This window comes from Mustelus asterias, chromosome 17 (assembly GCF_964213995.1).
Source record: "Mustelus asterias chromosome 17, sMusAst1.hap1.1, whole genome shotgun sequence".
In the NCBI taxonomy this organism is placed as follows: Eukaryota; Metazoa; Chordata; class Chondrichthyes; order Carcharhiniformes; family Triakidae; genus Mustelus; species Mustelus asterias.
The window spans coordinates 34,444,501-34,466,527 of NC_135817.1; the positions used below are offsets into that span (position 1 = coordinate 34,444,501).

Here is a 22,027-nt window from a genome sequence, read left to right on the forward strand (position 1 = left end):
GGGGGTGTGACGTCTCATCTCCTGCGGGGGGGGGGGGGGGGGGGGGTGGGGTGGGGGGTGACCGATCATCCCCTGGGGGGGGGTGGAGAGGGGGTGTGACGTATCATCCCCTGCGGGGGGGGGGGGGGGGGGGGGGGGAGGAGAGCGGGTGTGACATATCATCCCCGGGGGCGGGGGGGGAGAAGGGGTGTGACGTATCATCCTCTGGTTGGGGGGGGGTTTCGCTGCGTGTCTGTGGCCGATCCCTCCTGGCACCATCACTGGTACACTATCAGCCACAGATTACCCTTCCCTGCAGGTGCGAGAGAGCGGGAGAGATGGCTGTGGCTGGTAGTGTATCAGTGATGGTGCCAGGAGGGATCGGCCGCAGACACACAGCGGAACCCCCCCCCCCGACCAGAGGATGAGACGTTTCCGCCCCCCCCCCCCCCCCCCCCCCCCCCCCCCCCCCCGCAGGGGATGATACGTCACACCCTCTCTCCACCCACCCCCCCAGGGGATGATCAGTCACACTCCCCCCCCCGCCCCACACCCCTGCCACCCCCCCAACCAGAGGATGACTTAGAGAGCCGCTCTCTCTGCTTTCTGCTTTTTTTCCGTGCCCGGGCACGCTGTCAGATTTTTTTCAAACTGCGCATGCGCAGTTCAGAGCTCCGATCGGTCCACCAGCGCTGAGCCCCGTCCACAGTGCGGATCGGGCCGGAGCCGGCAAACGTGTATGGGCGCGCTGGAAAGAGGATTCCAGGTGCGGATCTATTTGACGCCCAGATCTGGCACTTAGACTCAAAATGGTAAAACTCCCCCCATGGTCTTCGCAGTCAGGATGCTCATCTCCATTACAATACGTCTATGTTTAGACTTGATGAGCTAATGGTGTTATGCTGTTTTTGGAGCAGTGAAATTAGGGGCAACAACAACAGACATCTGTTAAAAGAGGATAATGGAGGGAAGGGTCGAGGAGCTTTACACCATGAGGGTCTACAGGAACCTGATTTCCTACTTCCAGTGCATTTAGATGGCTTCATTCTCCAGGGAGAGACTGACTAACATCTGCCGCTTGTTCAATGAGGATTTTAAAAAGAATATTCATTGATGGCCAACATTTAATTTCCATCCTGAATTACCCTTGAGAAGTTAGCAATGAACCACCTTCTTGAACTATTGCAGTCCTTGTGCTCTCAGGGAGTTCTAGGATTTTGATATTCCAATGTTCTTGCTGCCCTTGTTTTTCTGGGGGTAGTGATCATAGGTTTGGAAGGTACGGTTGAAGGAGTCTAGGCAAGTTGCAACAGTGCATATTATAAACAGTACACACTGTTGCTACTGTGTGTCAGTGATGGAAGGAGCGAGTGTTGAAAGTGGTAAATGGGCTGCTTTGTCCTGCGTGGGTTGTCGGAACTGCAATCACCCAGGCAAGTGGAGAGTGTTACAGACAGATGTTAGGAGGTGTTCTTTGACTTCTTGACTGGCTACAGCAAAATGTGCTTTAAAGAAACGTTTAAATCCTTTGAGTGCTGTGACTCTCAGTAATAGACACAAGGCAGGTTTTCATGTGAGCTGAAAAAGGAAAAATAAATGTTTATTTCTAGACAACAAAATGTATTCGTAACAGCACCCACTCACAAATACACACAAGAAAAGCTGATTACAAAATAGGTAGCATGCACTTCGGTTTTTAAAGAGTCCAAAAATTCACTATTATCTTCGAGATGGAGACTAGAAACTTGCAGGCCCAGTGATTCTCCTTTACTTTACTGAGGAAATGGAAGTTAAAAGTTTATGGTGACAAATTTGGAACGGATTACTTCTTGCAACAGCCGGTTTCTGGCTTTGTTCCAGTTGAGGTGCAGTTGAAACCCTGTAGTGAAGATCTGGCTTGGTTGTTCAAATTGGTAGGTAACTGGCTGGGTCCACTTCTCTGTCTTTGGTGGATCCTTGGGATCTCTTCCCTGTCTGGTCTCTTTGTTTCCCAGACTATTGGCAATGAGGCTGCTCTCCTAAAATGTTTTAAGTATTTCTTATCACAGGTTTCTATCAGCTGACCATAGTATCAGTTTTCCCATTGCCCATACAAATTGCCCCTGATGGCATGAACATTGACACACAATGGGGTTTGACTCTTGGCCATTGCATCCCTTAGTGATATAATGGTGTTTCCTTAAACCCATTCTGTGGAATTTCACTCTGCAGTCGCTAAGTCTATGAGGTTATTGTGCATTACTTCCTGTTGTTATTTGGACAATAGCACTGTTCAATCCACAAGATATATCTATTGTATTTTTGGTCTTCTAATGTTCCAAAGTATCATTTACATTTTACAATCCTGACCACAAAAGCAGACTAACTTCCAGCCTTGGACAGATTGATGTATATTTGACAGAACTAAAGGGGAAAAACCTCCTAACTCTATTTTGTTTCAAAGTCAATTGTCCATTTTCCATTCTGCTTTTAAGAAGTGTTGCCCATTTTTCTATTAAGCCATACGTATAACTGCATAAATATGTCAAAAATATTCCATCACACTCCTGATTTTTGCTTTGTAGATGATTGGCAGGCTTTGGGGAGCTGGGAGGTGAGTTACTTGCCACAGGATTTCTAGCCTATGTATAGGTAGCCACTGCTTTTGTAGCCACAGTATTTATATGGCTGGTCCAGTTGAGTTTCTGGTTATTAATAACCCCCAAAGTGTGGATGGTGGGGGATTCAGCGATAGCAATGTCGTTGAATTGGTACTTTTGAGGAAGTGGTAATTTATCTGTTGTTGGAGATGGTCATTGCCTGGCACTTGTGTGGTATAAATGTAACCTGGTACATATTAGGCCAAACCTGAATGTTGTTCAGGCCTTTCTGTTTGCAGGCACTGCTTCAGTATCTGAGGAGTTAGGAATGGGACTGAATGCTGCAATCATCAGGGAAATCTCCATGTCGAACCTAATGGTGAAGAGAAGATCTGGAATGAAGTTCACAGCTGGAGATAGTTTGCAGCCCAGCATTAGGATAAACACAACACCGCACATACATTCACCCTGCCTGCTCCCAGACAAGACCAGGCCCTCAACTACATTGGGAAGGGATTCCATTCCTTAAAAGTGCAACTCTTTTAAGACCATGACTATGAGTTATACAAGTCTATGCCCATATCCTGACATTATTTATGATGCCTTCATTCTATGCCAATGCTCAGTAACCCCTCTCTTTCATTCAGTCTGTCCGATGTCAAGCTTGCTTTATGGGAACCAGAATCTCAACATGCATTCAATGTGTCACTCCAGATGCAGAACTCTCATTGATAAAACCACCAGGCTCTTCAGACAAAGGTTCCAGTGGTTGCGGGATTTTTTTGAACCTTTTCTATAGTATAATGTTTCTGCTATTTAGCTTTACCAGGTTGGAATCTGATTTTTGAGGTATGCTTTGTGCTGCAAATGGCACACTCTTCTATGCTCTTGACTGAACCAGGTTTGATCATCCACTTGATAATGATAGAGGATTGAGGAATATGCCAGGCTATGATTGTGGTGGAACATCATTCTGCTGCTAATCGTCCACAATGCCTCATAGTTGCCCAATTTTGAGCTGCTAGATCTGTTCTTAATTTATCCCACTTAGCATGTTGGTAATTCTGTGAGGTTTTATGGAGGATATGCTCAGCATGAAATGGAATTGAAGTCCATAAGGACTATGCATTGCTAACTCCTATCGTCTATTCCATCTGACATTGACTCATGGAACTTCAGTATGTGGATGATAATGCCATCTTCTCTCTCTCAGGAGAGAATCTCCAAGCCACGCTTGATGCCTTTGCAGAAGCATGTCCAAGATTAAGTCTCAGCCTTAACCTCAAGAAGACGCAAGTCCTTCACTAACCTGCTGCAGGGCAAGATCCGGTCTCTCCTTCCATCAAGACCACTGGAGAATCCCTGCCAAATATGGAACATTATCCCTCCCTCTTATCGGAAGCTGCCATTGATGTGGAGATCCAACATCGTATCCAATCTGTGGGCACGGCCTTCGGATGCCTAAGGACGAGAGTCTTTGAAGATCGTGACATTCATGCTGATTCTACAATCCTCATAGGCAGTCGTCCTCCCAACTTTTGAATACAGCTCAAAAATTTGGACTACGTACAGTCGCCACCTCAAGGCCCTAGAGAGGCACTATCAATGCTGCCTGAGACAGATTCTCATTATCAGGGTGTACAAACATCAGCATCCTTGATGGGGCCAAGAGCACCAGCATTAGGACCATGATCATCCGAAACCAACTCTGCTGTGCCGGCCATGTACTTAGAATGCCAGAGGCCCGACTGCCAAAGCAAATCATCTTCACCCAGCTCAAGGAAGGCAAATGAACAAGAGGAGGACAAAGGAAGTGCTTAAGAAACACCCTGAAGGCACTCGTCAAGAAATGCAACATAGTTGTCAATGCCTGGGAGACCCTCGCTTAGAAGAAACCCAACTGGAGGAACCTTCTGATTGAAAGGACACAACTATTCGAGAACACCAGAAGACAAGTTTCCCTCAGGTTGGTACACTCATCACCCACCACAAGCCCAGGCTGCCAGCGATGTCTTTCAAGAGAAAAGGGCAGGAGAATAAAATGAGAAGGATCACCCTTGCAGAGAACAGGAATGGATCCTGAAAAAGGAATGCCAAAGATCTCAAGTCCAAGGACCAATTCCCCCACCCGGAAACCCCTGCCAAATGTGCGGTCAAAGATGTGGCTCTAGAATCGGGCTAATCAGCCATGCAAGGACCCACTGATCCCATGACCAGTGACATGGGGTTAGTGAGTGATCATTGAAGAAGAATCCAGGCAGGTAGATTGGTGATGTTGTGGTCAAGTAAGTTATTCTCTGAGGTTGGCACACTCATCACCCACCACAAGCCCAAGCTGCCAGCTATGCCTTTCAAGAGAAAAGGGCGAGAGAGTTAAAAGGGAAGTATCACCCTCGCAGAGAACTGGTACAGACTCGATGGGCCAAATGGCCTCCTTCTATGATTTTGCAAGGATTCAGCCAGCACAGTCAGTGGTGCTACTACCAAGCCACTCTTCGTCATGGACCCAACTGATTCCCAACAAAAAGGTTTCTATTTAGTCAATAGTGTTATACTGCACATTTGCAAAATATTGCTGATATAAAATAAGCAGGTTCACATCTTTACTAAAATAGCAGTAAAAAGAACAGGTGTTAACATTTGCTATTGTGTTGCACAGCATCACTATCCCTTGTTGTTTTAACTATATAAAATACGAACACAATTTTTTAAAACTGCTGGCAATTTATGTCAGTCACAAGACCCTAATTTGATTATTTATTTCAGTGTGTCAGGTAGGACTGGGACTACTTTCCATCTATTCAGTACAGTATCTGTAACGATCTCAGTTGATGATAGAACACCAAATTAATTTAACCATTTGTTATATAACCCTGGCTTAAACTCCAGGCTCCTTTGCTCATTTGCACTCTTAAGTATCAATAAAGTTTATTTAAAAAATGAGCAATTCAAGTGGTTTGGGTCAGAACATTCATCTTTCATTCTAAATTGGATTTGAATCCTGTGCAGACCGATAGAGTGCAAGTTTATTTCCGCTGGCATAAACATTACAGGACAAATCTGTCCCTAATTTGGCATTAACTTGCACAGTCACTGAGGAAAGTTAAAAGGCAGCCAAGTTGTAGGAAATGGAGGAATTGGTTGAGGGCCATGGACAGGCACCCTCCTGAGACTGAGATTAAGGAATGTTACTGAGGCACTGTAAAATGTGTTGTAATTCCCCTGTAACTGTGTAACAAAAAAAGGAAAATTGTTCCACTTCCCTTCACACACATTCCTATTCTTGAAAAGCCAGATATACCATAAATATAAATTGAAATTGCCATTTTAGGTAAGAGATTGTGTCGCTGTAACCAGAAGCAGGCAGTAAGTTCTCATGTGGATAACTATTAAAAATGTAGTTATATTCTTTCTTATTATAATATAATAAAACTGGAAGGAGAAAGGAAGAAAAATCCCAGTAGAGTTTAAACAGAAATTAGTGACATTCCCAGCCATCTTCTTTTTAATTACTTGTCATGGAGTTTGTCTAGGTTTTTAGTCTAAAGAGAATAAAATTAGGTAAAAAATTATGGGTCATAGTAAATGAAGATTGATCTACCAGGATATTCACATTTTAACTCCTTGAAAAGCTGATTAATGCAGAAATGTTATACAATTGATAAAGTTGATAGTTGGCTACATCCCTTTCAACCATGTTAATAATTCCTTCTCTTTCTTTTCTTCAGGTGTCCATAGATGAACGCTTGAAGCAACTGCATGAGGCTCATAGGGATTTTGGTCCCACATCCCAACACTTCCTGTCTAGTAAGTAATGGATTCATATTATTCTAGAGTGGTTCTACAATGACATTCTGAAAGTTCTTTTTATGTATAAAACAATCCATTAATTTTTTTTTTCTATTTACAAGTGTATTCAAATATATTATAACTTGGTGTCTAAAGGCATTCAGGACCATTTAACATGGTTTATTTTCCAGTCACTATACTGAAGGAAACTTTATTTTCTTTGAACTCTTGCTTCAATTTAATAGAACATAAGTCATTTGAATTAAGTCCTCTTTTTACATGAAACTCAAAACCACCATAAACCAAACCTCTGTTAATCTGAGTAATATGGAGCACGATAGTTACATTTATTGTCTCAGATATGTGTTTAGGACTCCTACCTTTTGGCAATCCCCACGTCTGACAGGAGGCAAGGTGGGACCAAACAGTAGTTGGGATCGTGGTTCGAAATCATGAATTATTTTTCTCTCTACTTTTACACCATAGCCCAGATTTTCCTGAGCTTACCACCAATGTCAGCTCTGTTTTACTTTTGTAATGCATGAATAATTTGTTTTAAGTGCACAACCTCTTCATTTTTTTAACACAGTCACGCAGGTAATTTAAAGGGACCAATTTGGCCTTTGTGGGAACAATCGGATTGCTGCATGGTCAGGCAGCTTAGAGGGAACATTGCTAATCACCTAAATTTTGAGTAGTTATGGAGTGGACATTGGAAGCAAATAAGACAAGGATTACATCCGTGTCCAATTTTTTTTTCTTTCCATTTCCAGTAGGTATCAGAAGCACCCACCCATTTTGGACCAGACAGTCAAATAAGATAGAAATGGTTATTAATGCTTCAGTTAAGTCTGCTGATATTCTTGGCTGCACAAAATAGACATCCAGGATTAGCTACAGACAAAAACTGATGCCTTACTTAACATGCAATTTCTGTATTTTGTTGTTGACAACTGCTTACCTACTTACTGTTGGGGCTGCCACTTTTCCCCTCCACCCTCAATAATGAGGTTAGACATTGAGAAATCTCCTGGGAATGACAAGCTTTCTGAAGGTTCAGAGGTAAATTGCATCCGCATTGTCATATATGCTCCCAAAGTCAATGATACCAAATACGTCAATAAAAAGAGATTGCAATCTTTCAACATGCAACTCATTTGCAGATAGCAAGTAAGAAAGAAAGTGATTACATTTATATAGTCCTCAGGACACTCCAAAGCAGCTACTGAAATTTGAAGAATGGTCATTGTTGTTATGCAGGTAAATTAAGGAACTGGGGGTTACCAGAAACTGAGCAGGACCGGCCATTATAAATACTGTGGCTATAAGAACAGGTCAGAGGCTGGTAATCACTTCCCTCCTGACTCCCCAAACTTGTCGTGAAATCATAGAATCATAGGGTGGCACATTGATTAGCACTGTTGCCTTACAGTACCAGGGACGTGGGTTCAACTCCAGCTTTAGGTGACTGTTTGGAGTTTGCACATTCTCCCTGTGCTACAGGTGCTCCAGTTTCCTCCCACAGTCTAAAGATGTGCAGGTTGGGTGAATTGGCCATGCTAAATTGTCCCTTCGTGTCTCAAGATGTGTACATTAAGGGGATAAACAAGGTAGCTATGTGGCGTTGCATGGATAGGGCCCGAGTAAGATACTCGTTCGGAGAGCCAGTGCAGACTCAATGGGTCAAATGACCTCCTTCTGCACTCTAGGGATTCTATGAATAGTTGTGTGCCAAATATACGAGCTGAACATCAGTAAACTGAAATCTGTGCAGTTAAAGAACACACCCTTAGCTTTTTGAGGGCAAAACTCATGAGCCTCTGCATTATATGGGCCAACTATGTTCAATGCTGCATCAATGATCTTTGCTCCATCACAATGTCAGGTATGGGATTGTTCCCTGACTATTTCACAGCATTCATCTCCATTCAGTACTCTCTGATAACGAAGATGCTCATAGCAGAAGATACCTCTAATAGCATCACACACTCTCAATGCCACACAAAAACTTCAGGCTAGATTGTGTGCTCAATGATGTGAATTTCTCTGAAGGCCTAATCTACCTGGTGCTTGGGCCTCACTGGTTGGCCAAAACACACCTACTAATATCGTACATGGTATGAAGATCAGATGAGAAGGTCACTGTAAGGATTTTAACACCCCCAACCCCCACCCCACTTCCCAAAGCTAAGTTATCATTAAGAGAGGAGGATAGAGGTGGTGGTGGGGGCAGTGGTGGGGATTCAGTTCAGGACTTTAACATTTATTCTTCAAAAAATGATTTGTTCCTCAAATATGTCCCACTGTAATGATTCCTCATAAAAGGTTTGAATAAAAATTTGATTTGATTTGACTTATTATTGTCACATGTACTGGGATACAGTGAAAAGTATTGTTTCTTGCGTGCTATACAGGCAAAAATATACCATTCATAAAGTACATAAAGGAAAAGGATAGGGTGCAGAATATAGTGTTGCAGTTACAGATAGGGTGAAGAGAAAGATCAGCTTAATATATGATAGGACCATTCAAAAGTATGATGACAGCAGGGAAGAAGCTGTTCTTGAATCTGTTGGCAAGTGTTTTCAGATTTTTGTATCTATACAATAGAGGAGATTGTGGATAAATGTCCACTTATTGTATGTTAATGATTGTCACCAGTCAGTACAGAGTGCTTTCTGATTAGAGCTCTCAAGGCAGCCTATAATACATTTAGTTATGAAGCAGCCAGTGATGGTAATGCTGGTATGAGGGACAATGTATTTAAGCAGTGCTTAGACCACTGGGGGTGTTAAAATTCTTTAAATACGCCATGCATTATATCAGAATAAATTATAACTGTAATAGCATCATTGTACTTAATTGTCTGTAAAGCACTTTGGGAAATCCTGAGGTTGCGAAAGGCACAATACAAATCCAAGTTTTTCATGTCTTTTCACCATGAACTATTTCCTGGTTATCAGTAAGCTAAACATCGCATGACTGTACAGACCAGCAAGAAGGTTTCCACTCACTAGGCTGTAGGTATCTTTCCGAACTATTTGAGAACAATGCCTTTGAAGAGCATGGGCTGTCAGTCCTGCTGTATAATGGAGAGATTCTCCATCTGTAGGATTGTATGATACTAGAAAGCAGTCTGCTTCTGCTGCTATTTGGTAGATTTTCTGATTGGAGTTTTTAAATAAAGTTTATAAATGTTCTTATAGACTGACCGTACAGTTTTCCTTTTAAAAATTAAAATCATGTACGTATAGGGACTTCATTAACACTGCATTATTTATCATCAGTAAACAAGACGGGAAGCAAGTTTGTGAATATTCATGGTGCACTGTAATGATGCCAATAGATCATTAACTGGACCCCTTTCCTGTAAAGGTTGCTCCAGCAACTTCATGAACATTGCTGCCGTTATATAATTTACTGATATTCATGTGGCCTCCTTTCTTGTTGGAATAGTACAATTTTATTCAAAATTACTTTTTCATTTGTTTACAGTAGAAATAATAAGATCCACATTGTGGAGTATACTTTTACCAACTTTGTTGGGTACTCAATAATTTCAGTGCCAATTTTGGGAGAATAGCACTATTCCCGTCTCTCACTGTCACTCTATCCTTTTTAAACTTCCACTTGGCACTGTCCCCTATAAACTCCAAGTAGATGTGGAGCAAGAAATTCTAGAATCATAGAAACCCTACAGTGCAAAAGGAGGCCATTCAGCCCATCGAGTCTGCACCAACAACAATCCCACCTAGGCCCTATCACCGTAAATCCACGTATTTACCCCACTAATCCCTCTAATCTACGCATCCCGGGACACTAAGGGATAATTTAGGCATGGCCAATGCACCGAATCTGCACATCTTTGGGCTGTGGGAGGAAACCGGAGCACCCAGATGAAACCCACCCACACAAACACGGGGAGAATGTGCAAACTCCACACAGACAGTGACCAAAGCCGGGAATCGAACCCAGGTCTCTGGAGCTGTGAGGTATCAGTGCTAACCACTGTGCCACAGTGTCACATTAACAAAATGTTTTCCTTGTGACAAACTAAAATAAATTTTGCTAGTTTATTTTGGGCAGTACTAAAACTTCACAAACCCAAATCCATCACTGCTGTTCTGATGAAATTAGTGTTTGAACTGGGACCTTGGTGACCTGCACACTGGACCAAATGATATTTTTACACAGAAAGCCACTGGGTTCACACTTGTACTCTTCACAATCTCAGGGCGTCCCAAAGAGATTTACAGCAATTTTGAAGACACTATTGTAATGTGGGGCACACAGCACAAACCTACAAATAGCAATGTGATGTTGACCAATTCATCAGTTTTAGATCACAATTACCAGGAACTCTTTGAAATGGGGGTACTTTTACCTGAGAAGCCAGACATAGCCTCAGTTAAAGATTTTATTTGAAACTTGGCACCTCCAACATTTCAACACTCCCTCAGTGCTCAAGTCTCTGGAGTGGAACTCAAGCCCACATTTCCTGGCTCAGAGGTGAGTATACTACCACTGAGCCATAGTTGACAATTAAGTTGCAGAGTAGGGGTATTCAAATGACAACCTCCAAAGATTTTGATATAACACTTGAATATTTATTCACTAATCTCATTGCACTTTCTGTCAGAATAAGGACCTATTTAAACAAGAGCATTACGCTGTGTGTGGAATTCTCCCAAGCTCCCACTGGCATGGTTGATGTTGGGCATGCTGGGAAAACCAGGAAGTAGTTTCATGCCAACGTGAATTTACAGTGGGATCTCCCGCTGGTGCCGGCCATGGCGGGTTGGAAAACTCACCAGAGGCCAGCGTGAACATCATTTGCATCCCATTAATGAGATGAAGGCCCAACCTCCCATGTCAGATTCTCCACAATGCTGGCGGGAAAACATGCTGGTGTGCAACACGTTCAGAACAACTTGGCATGCAGATGTTGGGACACATCTGAACAATGCCTGAGCCTGCCTCTGAAGTTCAGGATAGAGGCCACCTGCAACCCTGGATCCTGGGACACCACAGCACTGGGTCAGGGGAGCTTCCAGATTCGGTGTCCTGGATTGGGTCTATCTTCCAGCATCAGTATGTTCTAGAAAATCCATCTTTGTTCTCAGGATGACTATCTTCAGGTCTCAGAGTGCTCCTGAAATCTATCTTCATTTTCAGGAGATCCATTTTCTTTCTTCAATAGTGGGTCAGTGATATTGAACACCTTTCCAATATGGCACCCAGAGATTACAGCTAGCTACATGTTATCCAGGACTGCCCCACCACGGAATGTAGCGCGAAGCACCAGGATATATAATTGATTAAGTCACGGCCGGATGATTTGGTGTGTTTTCCAGCTGGCCGTCTCAATGGGAAACATTCCTTGTTCCCACCCCAGCCACGGCACTTAGTCTCAAATTTGGAGAATTCTGCCCTGTATTTGGTTTTTCAATGGTTTCATTCACAATATTTTACAGAAAGTTTATTTTTAGATCTTTTGAATCATATTGATATTATAGTTATAATAATAGCAGTGGGCAATGCAACATTTCTAGACAATCTCTCTGGTGATTTATTAAATATGTTTGTACTGTTCGTTTTTTGCTATGAAATGGGATGATGACATTAAAAGCAATGCATACTGTAATTATCGACTCTTTAGGTTTGTGATCCATGTGCTCCACCATTATTTTTGTGATCGAAAGGGTTCAATTTCAAACAGATTATGGAAAAATTTCTCAGTCCGCTAAGTTAATCCTTACCTTCTTCATGGGCAGCTGAGCAAACAGATGGAGATCTGCTGAGCTGAGTGTAAAAATAGTCATTTTAATGATTAACGTATTCTTCTTATTTACTCTGGGCTTGACCTTTTTTTCTTTGGCTTCTTGTTTCCAGCTTCTGTCCAGGATCCTTGGGAGCGGGCAATATCTCCCAATAAAGTGCCCTACTATATCAAGTAAGTAACTACTTTTAAAACTATTCATACTCATCAAAAAAGTTTTAAGGATTCTTGTTTAGCATAAAAACTGAAAGCTCTTAGAAATAGGGATAGCATTATAGATGTGCTGAAAAATTGCTTCTATCTTGCACTAAGTCCTCTGCCAGTGATACAGGTTCCTAACTTACAGGCATTGAACCAATTGATTGAAGGCTAAAAGATTCATTCATACTAGACCTTCCTAACTGCTGGCTGTATTGAACCTTGACTGGCACAGGCATTGGGGAAACATAGAGGCAGCTATAGAAACTGGATGTAAGATCTTCCAAATACCAATTTCCATAAATTGTGTCTTTACGAATTGACAGAGGAACTAAATTCACTTTATGCAGGAATACCCCATTTTAACTAGTAGGTATGTTTCTGGAAACCACTGCTTAAATCTTAAATTATTAATACTGAAGCAAGTTTTCCCATTTTAAAATATGTAATGTCGGGAGATGCATTCCCAACCCAAGATTTTCGACCACAGTACAAAACATAAACTTGAAATAAAGAAACCACAAGGTAAATAAATATTTTACATTTTCAGTGATGTGAAGAGCCAAACAGAACTTGTTTTGTTTTTTTCCTGATTGCTCTATAATAAAGCTACAAAACACATCCCCGAGAAACAGTTGGCATATTTTTGCAAGATCAATTTCCGTATATTCACTCATCTTAACTTGTTTCATCCCTTAAAATTGCCAGGTTGCCTGCACTAATTATCCTCTGGGGCCACAGACCAAAACCTTAGCTGACAACATGTTCCATGGTGCCGGAGAGGGGGCCCGGAGACCAAACCCAAAGCTGAAAGTTCAAGAGAATGGGGAAACAGCCCTTTCACTTATTTCCCTCAGCCAGTAACTATGTAGACAGTAACAAAAAAAACATTTGTACATGGATCCCAACTAATTCATATTCAGAGTAGATGACTCTGAAAGCAGATAAAATGGATATTAATTTTTTAACTTCTTAGTAACAAAACCACTCCACTACATTAGACATTGCTTTGAATGGGAATTAGCTGTACAATTACACTGTTTTACTTCTGTTCCTAGGCAACATAATCATTATCTACCTGCCCACCTTTATAAGGATAAAACAATATCCCTTGTCCCAGGGCCAAACTTGTAGACTCAATTGCCCATGTGTACAGGTTGCTGCTGGGATAAGGTTGCGGACACAGGACTCCCTGATTCTGAACAAAATGGCTGCAAGGAAAAAGCAACATAACTAGTAGTGATGCACTGTATCTAGACAATCAGACATTCTGTCACAGCACTGCATCTAGACAGCCAGAGAACCAGAAACACACACTTCATCTGAACAGTGAGAGAACCAGGCACACACATGCCTGTTTAGATGCCGTGTGTGTCTGGGTCTCTGGTTTAATATGTGCAGTGTGTGTCTGGTTGTCCAGATGCAGTATTTGTGACTGAATTTAGACAACCAGATAACCAGACACAACACATTGCATCTAATTAACCAGAGACTCAGACGCACACTGCATCTAGCAGCTAAATTCAGTCACAAATACTGCATCTAGACAACCAGACACACACTGCACATATTAAACCAGAGACCCAGACACACACGGCATCTAAACAGCTAGAGACCCAGACATACACTGCATCTAAACAGCTCGAGACCCAGACACAGACCTTAGCTTAACAGCTAGAGACTCAAACATACACAGCATCTAAACATCTAGAGACTCAGACAAACACTGAATCTAAACAGCCAGAGACTCAGACATACACTGCTTCTCAACCACCAGAGACCCAGACACACACTGTCGACTGAAATATCATTTTAGAGTCAGGAGTACACAGTTGGGGAAATTCCCGACACCACAAACCTGACTTAGGAGTAAGTGTTACAGGTGTTATGCTTTGGTTCCAGTCGCGGCGGGGGTGGGAGAGGGGGCAGGTGTTAGGGAGAGTCAAGCCTCCTGGAGCCAAGCTGGAGAGAGTTTGGAGACAGCCATAGGGACTGCTGGGTACAGATGCAGACTATGAATGGCCCACCTCGGTGCTCCAGGACTTGTAAGAAAAATAAAAAAAAAAACAACCCTCCATGCCTCATCCCTCATGCCCCTTCACACCACCTGACATAATTAGCATGCTCCATCCATGCCAAGTCATAGCTCCTCATATGCTCCATTCCAGCCTATGCCATTCTACCTACCTTGTGGCCCTTTTATCATGACCCAACACATGACCTCTCACCCTTTACCCTTACACCCTCAATGCCAACTTCTGAACTTGGAGCGCTGGCACCATGTTAGCTAAGCCAGAGACCCTTTCCATTTGAAACAAGCTTCAGGCTATCAAGATGCACATACACACTCATTGCATCCAAACTGCCAGGGACCCACACATGCACTCATTGCAACTTACTGTTTGGTCAGATTTTCAATCTTGTCCCGTTTCCCCAGCATATCACGGCAGGCCTAAATACGACTGGTATTAATGTAATTTTTCTTTACTCCTCTTTCCACACTGTATACAAAAAATCTTCAGCTATCATTAAATTGGGTCCCCATATGAGGCATTTGACTCATTGTTATAACAGCTCTGAAGATTGAATAGCAAAATACGTTGTGACTGAAGCTGCATTTCTATTTGCTCAGTCATGTGCTACAGAAGCCCATGTTTCGGTCCCACATAGCAACCGGCAACCTCAAATTAAACTCGCCAAATTCAGAAGGCTAGTGTACAGGAAGTTCAATTGCACTCGGTCTTTCTGCAAGGAAGAAAGATTCATGAAAAACCTTCAAGTTAAACATATAAAGCTTACACCTATTACGCTGAATTCACCTCGTAGGACACATTTTATTTCTATTTAACGAAACACACTAAGTGAAAGTGTACTGATGCTTTATCTGAAGTGCCAGTAAGATAGCAAAAATAGGGCATATCCATTCTGATTGCTTTATAAATTATGAAGGTACAAATGTTTAAAGAATAACCAACAGAGAGGGCCTGGGAATTTAGGCTGCTCACATTAAGAACTAATTGGGCCCATACATTTTCTTTAGCCTTTTCAGTGGGACGTATTTCCTAATAACAGCATACCATTCTGCTTCTAAGCAAGTGTTTTTTTTTATTACAGTGCAAAGACTGTGATCGGAAGTAAACTAAGGTCATCAGAGTGAGATATCTAACTGCTTACTGTCTAATAGATTTTGCTTGTAGTTTTTAGAAAGTTACCCTGCCATGCTTTATAGCTTGTTCCATTTAAAAGCATGTGGTTTAGAAGCAATTTGTCCCTGTGTGTTGGCTCTGGGATCGATTAGTAATTGTGGAAAGGTGACTTTCTGACACAAATTTCTGATATGAGCATGCTTTTTTTGATGAATTGAACCTCCCCTGACTTGTGATTGACTGTACTTTGTGTACTTGAGTTCAAAATGACTTTATCTTATAAATAGAGGCTGATATGATTCAGGGAGTGGTGGAGATAGTGATTTAATTGGGCTGCAATGCACAGAAACACAGATCTGCCTCCTTCCTTATTGTAAGTACTTCCTGGGCCCTCTATTCTATTGTAGCTTTTAAATTACATCATGTAGTGGCAAAGTCCCAGTGTAACGGTGTACCATTTTCATGAATATCTCTTTAGCAATTTTTTTTTTTACCCCCTTAGAAACAACAACTTGTATTTATATAAAGGTAAAAAACATCTAAAAAACATGGATTAAGGAGCTCAGCTCGGGGTCAGTTCGGACGCTAAGAATGTGAACAATATGATTCAACCTCAGACGGAGCCATCGAGGGGACTGATCCCCTCGATCAGTCTAGTGAATGTGGTAGAAGCCAAAGGCAATAGTTTGGGTCATACCATTGTTAAATTGGAGTAAATTTTGTCTCATCCAGAAGGATGACAGATGAGCATATAGCTTTATAAATTGTGTCGGAATGCAGTAGCATGCCACTTTTGCAAGATGGCATCACAGTGAAAGTATTGCTGTTAAGTGCGAAACATGTAGGAAAGCACACGTGACCTGCACTCAATGCAATCGATCCCCTTATGATCTCCTTTGTGAAATAGTGGGGATTGACTCTCATGATGGCGTGGCAGCAGGCTGCAATCAGAGTAAATGTAAGAGAATGCGAGTGAATTCTTCAATCGTTTATATGTAGCATCACTCCTCCTAGGGGCAGTTAGCAATTTCCTCAAAAATCTTCAGGTGAAGTGCAATTATCACATCAAAACTTGAAGCGATCTTCAAAATATGGAAAGTATGTTTTAGTGCCATTTTCACTAAAATATTTGAGCAAATTACACTCTAAAACCCTACAATCCAGGTTGGTGTGTTGTGTGTTTGATGCCAGGGTCATTGAGTGACCGCAGAACACCCTGATGAGGGAGGGTGAACAGCCAGCCAGCAATCGTAGTACACATTGGTACAAATTACATAAGCAGAAAGAGCATGTCAGTCAATATTTAGGGTGCTAGGTAGGAATGTAGCAAGCAGAACTTCAAAAGTATTGATCTTCAGATTACTCCCGGTATCATGTGGAAGTGAGTATAGAAATAGGAGAATAAAGAAGTTAAATGCATGCTGGAAACATGGTACAGGAGGGAGGCCTTTAGATTCCAGGGACATTGCGCTACCTGAGCGAGATGGGGCCTGTACAAACCAAACAGGTTGCACCTAAATAGGGCCGGAACTAAGTTCTTTGTGGGGCGATTTGCTAGTGCTATTCGGGAAGGTTAAAACTAACTTGGCAGGGGTCTGGGAACTGGTCTGTAGCTCCAGTTCTGAGAGATGACACAATTCTGTGTGGTGTCCGAACACACTGCTTCTGGCTTAGGTGCAGGTCAAGGAAGTCCTCCCTGAAGATTCCATGTTGGTGCAGCCTCCTGCTGAGAGCTCTCTCCCTTCTGCTTCTGCGAGCAGCTTATCTTCGTTCTGATTTCTGTTCCACCTTACTGTAATGCTACAGCCCAAGAGGAACTGCAAGTCTAGCCGCCGTGGCTGGGAGCAAATTATGTACACAAGAGGCTTTTCAGAAACACACAACTCTATAACTTTCAGCACCATTCCCTGCTGATTTAACCAACTTTTCACAGCTCCTCCAACAACCCGATACTTTCACTAAACTCTGGAGCAGCCAACAGTTAGTCAAAAGCAATTCGCCTGCAAATGACATGATGATGCCTTCAAATAATGCTACTGATGGGGGAGTGGGGCTGGTCCTTCATGCAGCTGAATGCATATATTTCACATGCACCAATTGCGTGATTACTTATTGCGCCGAGTGACGTGGTGATCCGTATGGACCAGGAGCCATTTTTCATCTCATCCTGGTGCAATGGAGCCAGAATTTGAAACTGACTGCTGCTTTCATCAGTAATACAGTCACACATTTCATAAGCTCACAACCCTCTGAGGAAATGCCCTCTAAGACCTAAATCGCTTATAGTTCATTTCTATCTAATCCTGGTGTTTTTGACCCCTCAATGTGTTTTTATCTATTCTATTCCATTTCTTGCAATCATATAGGTCAAAGCATTGCTAATCACATTTTAAAAAATTATTATTGGGATGTGGACATCGCTCGCATAAAATGCCCACCCTTAATTGTTCTTGAACTGTGTGGCTTGCATTTCAGGGAGCAGTTAAGGATCAATCATTTTACTGTGACTCTGCAGTCATATGTTCGCCAGACCAGGTGAGGATGGCAGATTTCCTTCCCTAAAGGGACATTAGTGAACCTGATGGGTTTTTACAACAATCAGTGATGGTTTCATATTCACCATTACTAATGCTAGCTTTCACTTCCAGATATTTTTTAATTAATTGGTTTCAATTAAATTATTTAAACCCTTGTTCCTAGCGCTTTAGTCTCTGGATTGCTCGTCCATTATCACTAAGCCCATAATTCTGTTGTTTGAAAAAAACAGTCCCAATCCTTCAAGACTATACTGTTACATTTATTTCTGAATTCCAGGTAGCATCCTAGTGAGCTTGTGTTGTAACCTCTCCATCGATACCCTTCCTAAGTGTGGAGCCCCAAACTGCACACACTGCTTCATATGTGATCTTACTGAAACTTTACTTAGATTCACAATGAAGCCTTACTCACTTAGACTTAAGATGGGCCTGTAGTTCTGGGATTGAAAGAGTTTGCATTCATTGCCAATGCCAACCTCACCACACGAGGAATTAAGGGCTATGGGGAGAGAGCGGGTAAATGGAGTTGAAATCAACCATGATTGAATGGTGGAGTGGACTCGATGGGCCGAATGGCCTTACTTCCGCTCCTACGTCTTATGGTCTTATGGTAGGACATCCATTTTTGAAACTTCAGTCTCGTGTCTAGAAGTATTCAATGAATGCCATGTCACTAGGAAGTTCTGTGGAACAAAGGAACCTTGGCATGTTTGTCCATGGATCTCTGAAGGCAGAAGGGCATGTCATTAAGGTGGCAAAAAAGGCATATGAGACATTTTATCAATCGAGGCATAGATTACAAAAGCAGGGAAGTCATGTTGGAGTTGTTTAGAACTTTGGTGAGGCCACAGCTAGAGCACTGTGTGCAGTTCTGGTCACCACATTATAGGAAGGATGTGATTGCACAGGAAAGCAGATAGAGGAGATTCACCAGGATGCTGCCTGGGATGGAACATTTAAGTTATGAAGAGAGGTTGGATAGGCTTGGTTTGTTTTCGTTGGAGCAGAGAAGACTTTGGATGACCTGATCAAGGTATACAAGATTACGAGAGGTGTGGACAGGTTTAGGGGGCTTGTAAGGAAAAGATTTTTTACCCAGAGGGTAGTGACGGTCTAGAGTGCAATGCCTGTGAGAGTGGCAGAGGTGAGTTGCTTCACAACATTTAAAAAGTACCTGGATGAGCACTTGGCACGACATAATATTTAAGGCTATGGACCAAGTGATGATAAATGAGATTAGGTAGGAGGTCAGGTGCTTCTCCTGTGTTAGACTTGATGGGCTATTATTCTATGAGAGACCCTAGCAGTCTGTCTCTCTTTCTATCTCTCCACAGTCTACCCAGGGAACATTTGGAAGTTTTTTTGTTCTTTACTGGAATCCATGGTTATCAGGGGGCAAACTCTCCACTGGTTGGAGTCATACCTGGTACATAGGAAGATGTGGTTCTGGAGGGTCAGTCATCTCAGTTCCAGGACATCTCTGCAAGAGTCCTTCAGAGCAGTGTCCTAGGCCCAACAATCTTCAGCTGCTTCATCAATGACCTTCCCTCTGCCATAAGGTCAGAAGTGGGGATGTTTGCCGATGATTACACAATGTTAAAGTAAAGTTTATTTTTTAGTCACAAGTAGGCTTAGATTAACACTGCAATGAAGTTACTGTGAAATTCCCCTAGTTGCCACAATCCAGCTCCTGTTCGGGACAATGCACCTAACCAGCACATCTTTCAGACTGTGGGAGGAAACCGGAGCACCCGGAAGAAACCCACGCAGACACGGCAAGAATGTGCAGACTCCACACACACAGTGACCCAAGCCGGAAATCAAACCAGGTCCCTGGCGCTGTGAAGCAACAGTGCTAACCACTGTGCCACCCTGTTCAGCACCATTCGCGAATCCTCAGATACTGAAGCAGTTCAAGTTCAAATGCAATAAGATCTGGACAATATCCAGGCTTGGGCTGACAAGTGGCAAGTAACATTCACTCCACACAAATGCCTGGTAATGACCATCACCAATAAGAGACGCTCTAACTACCGCCCCTTGACATTCAATGATGTGACCATCACTGAATCCCCCACTATCAACATCCCTGGGGTTACCATTGATCAGAAACTCAACTGGACTCACCACATAAACACAGTGGTTACAAGAGCAGGTCAGAGGCTAGCAATACTGCGGCGAGTAACTCACCTTCTGACTCCCCAAAGCCTAGCCACCATCTACAAAGCACAAGTCAGGACTGTGATGGAATACTCCCCACTTGCTTGAATGGGTGCAGCTCCAACAACACACAAGAAGCTTGATGCCATCCAGGACAAAGCAGTCTGCTTGATTGGCACCACATCTACAAACATTCAATCCCTCCACCACCAGTGCTCAGTAGCAGCAGTGTGTATTATCTACAAGATGCACTGCAGCAATTCACCAAAGACCCTTAGGCAGCACCTTCCAAATCCATGACCACTTCCATCTAGAAGGACAGGGGCAGCAGATAAATGGGAACATCACCACCTGCAAGTTCTCCTCCAAGCCACTCACCATCCTGACTCGGAAATATATCACTGTTCCTTCACAGTCGCTGGGTCAAAATCCTGGAATTCCCTTCCTAACGGCATTGTGGGTCAGCCCACAGGACATGGACTGCAGTGATTCAAGAAGGCAACTCACCACCAGCACCTCAAGGGCAACTAGGGATGGGCAATAAATGCTGGCCAGCCAGTGACGCCCATGTCCCACAAATGAATTTTTAAAAGTACAATGTCTTTGTTCATTCTTTAGCCATTTGTGTCAGATTCTCAATTTTGAAATATGGAATAGAATCATACATGAGCCAAGGCAAGACATGACAATTAATTCAGAGAGTCAAACAGTCCCATTTACCAGCTGCTCCCTAACCTGCTGCTGCAAACGTCAGCCAGGCTTAGCTTTTTAAAGATTTGACTCAAATATCCAGGCACACCCAGCACGTTATTATCCTTTCTGGTGGATTGTTTTCTGTAAAGTATCAGCAGGTATAACTTCTGGTGGAATGAAACATATCCAGCTGAACTCAACATCTGGAATTTTGGGACCACTATCTTTTTACATACTGATGAGATGGTTTAGAGATTGGCTGACCACTTTAATGCTTGACGTAGAGCATTCAACTATGAGTTCATGTTGTATTACTACTTCTGATAGAAAGAAAATTAAATTCAATATTTCCTCCAATTTTCAATCCGTCCTCAAGCTCTTTACACTTAGCTTCTTTCTCCTCCGCCCCCTCTTCTTCCCTCCCCCTACTCTTCCTCCCTCCCCCCACTCTTCTTCCCTCCCCCCACTCTTCTCTTCTTGATAGCTTCTGTGCATCTCCCCACTGGGCCACTCACTTAAATCTCCTGCGCTTATTTCAGGAACTTGATTTGTGAGTATCAACGTTCAGACAAAATTCTGGCACTCAAACTGTAAAACAAAATTACAAGCAATTTTAAGATTGCTATAAATCAGGTAACAGCAGGTGTAATGCAGATTTTGAATTCTACATGGTAAGATTCCTCATTTTAGGTTTAAAGAAAAAAAGGTTTGTGCTTCAGAATAATGTCTCAGAGTTGAATTTGGTGCAATTTTGTACCTTGGACCCAACCAGTGGAGCTGAGGTTCAGACTCTCCAAATTCATCCACCCTAAAGTCGATAAACAAAGTCTTTCATCCTGCCATACTGTGTGGAGGAACTTGTTATTTTTTATTATTCATTTACGGGATGTGTGCGTCGCTGGCTGGGCCAGCATTTATTGCCCACCTCTAACTCATTTGAGAGTCCAGCGCATTGCTGGAGATTAGTAAACAAGATGGGTTTTTATGACAATCGACAATGGTTTCATGGTGATCATTAGACTTTTAATTCCAATTTTTCTTGAATTCAGATTTTACCATCTGGCATGGTGGGATTTGAACCCAGGTCTCCAAATCTTCCCCGGGGTCTCTGGATCACTTGTCCAATTACAATACCATGAGGCCACTATCTCCCCAAGTCTTAGCCCA

The 22,027-nt window shown here is 42.6% G+C and overlaps 1 protein-coding gene across 13 annotated transcripts in view; it reads left to right on the top strand.

Moving 5' to 3' along the window:
* The window catches only part of LOC144506416 (dystrophin-like), a 1,861,003-nt gene that overhangs the window by 1,713,771 nt on the left and 125,205 nt on the right, over positions 1 to 22,027 (top strand). For 8 of the 13 annotated variants that reach the window (XM_078232507.1, XM_078232503.1, XM_078232510.1 and 5 more), the window contains 3 exons: positions 6,287 to 6,365; positions 12,240 to 12,300; positions 15,439 to 15,477. In XM_078232507.1, coding sequence (XP_078088633.1) covers positions 6,287 to 6,365; positions 12,240 to 12,300; positions 15,439 to 15,477 — 179 coding nt within the window. The remainder of the gene's footprint in view (positions 1 to 6,286; positions 6,366 to 12,239; positions 12,301 to 15,438; positions 15,478 to 22,027) is intronic. The other 5 variants (XM_078232508.1, XM_078232505.1, XM_078232514.1 and 2 more) reach the window with 1 other exon arrangement.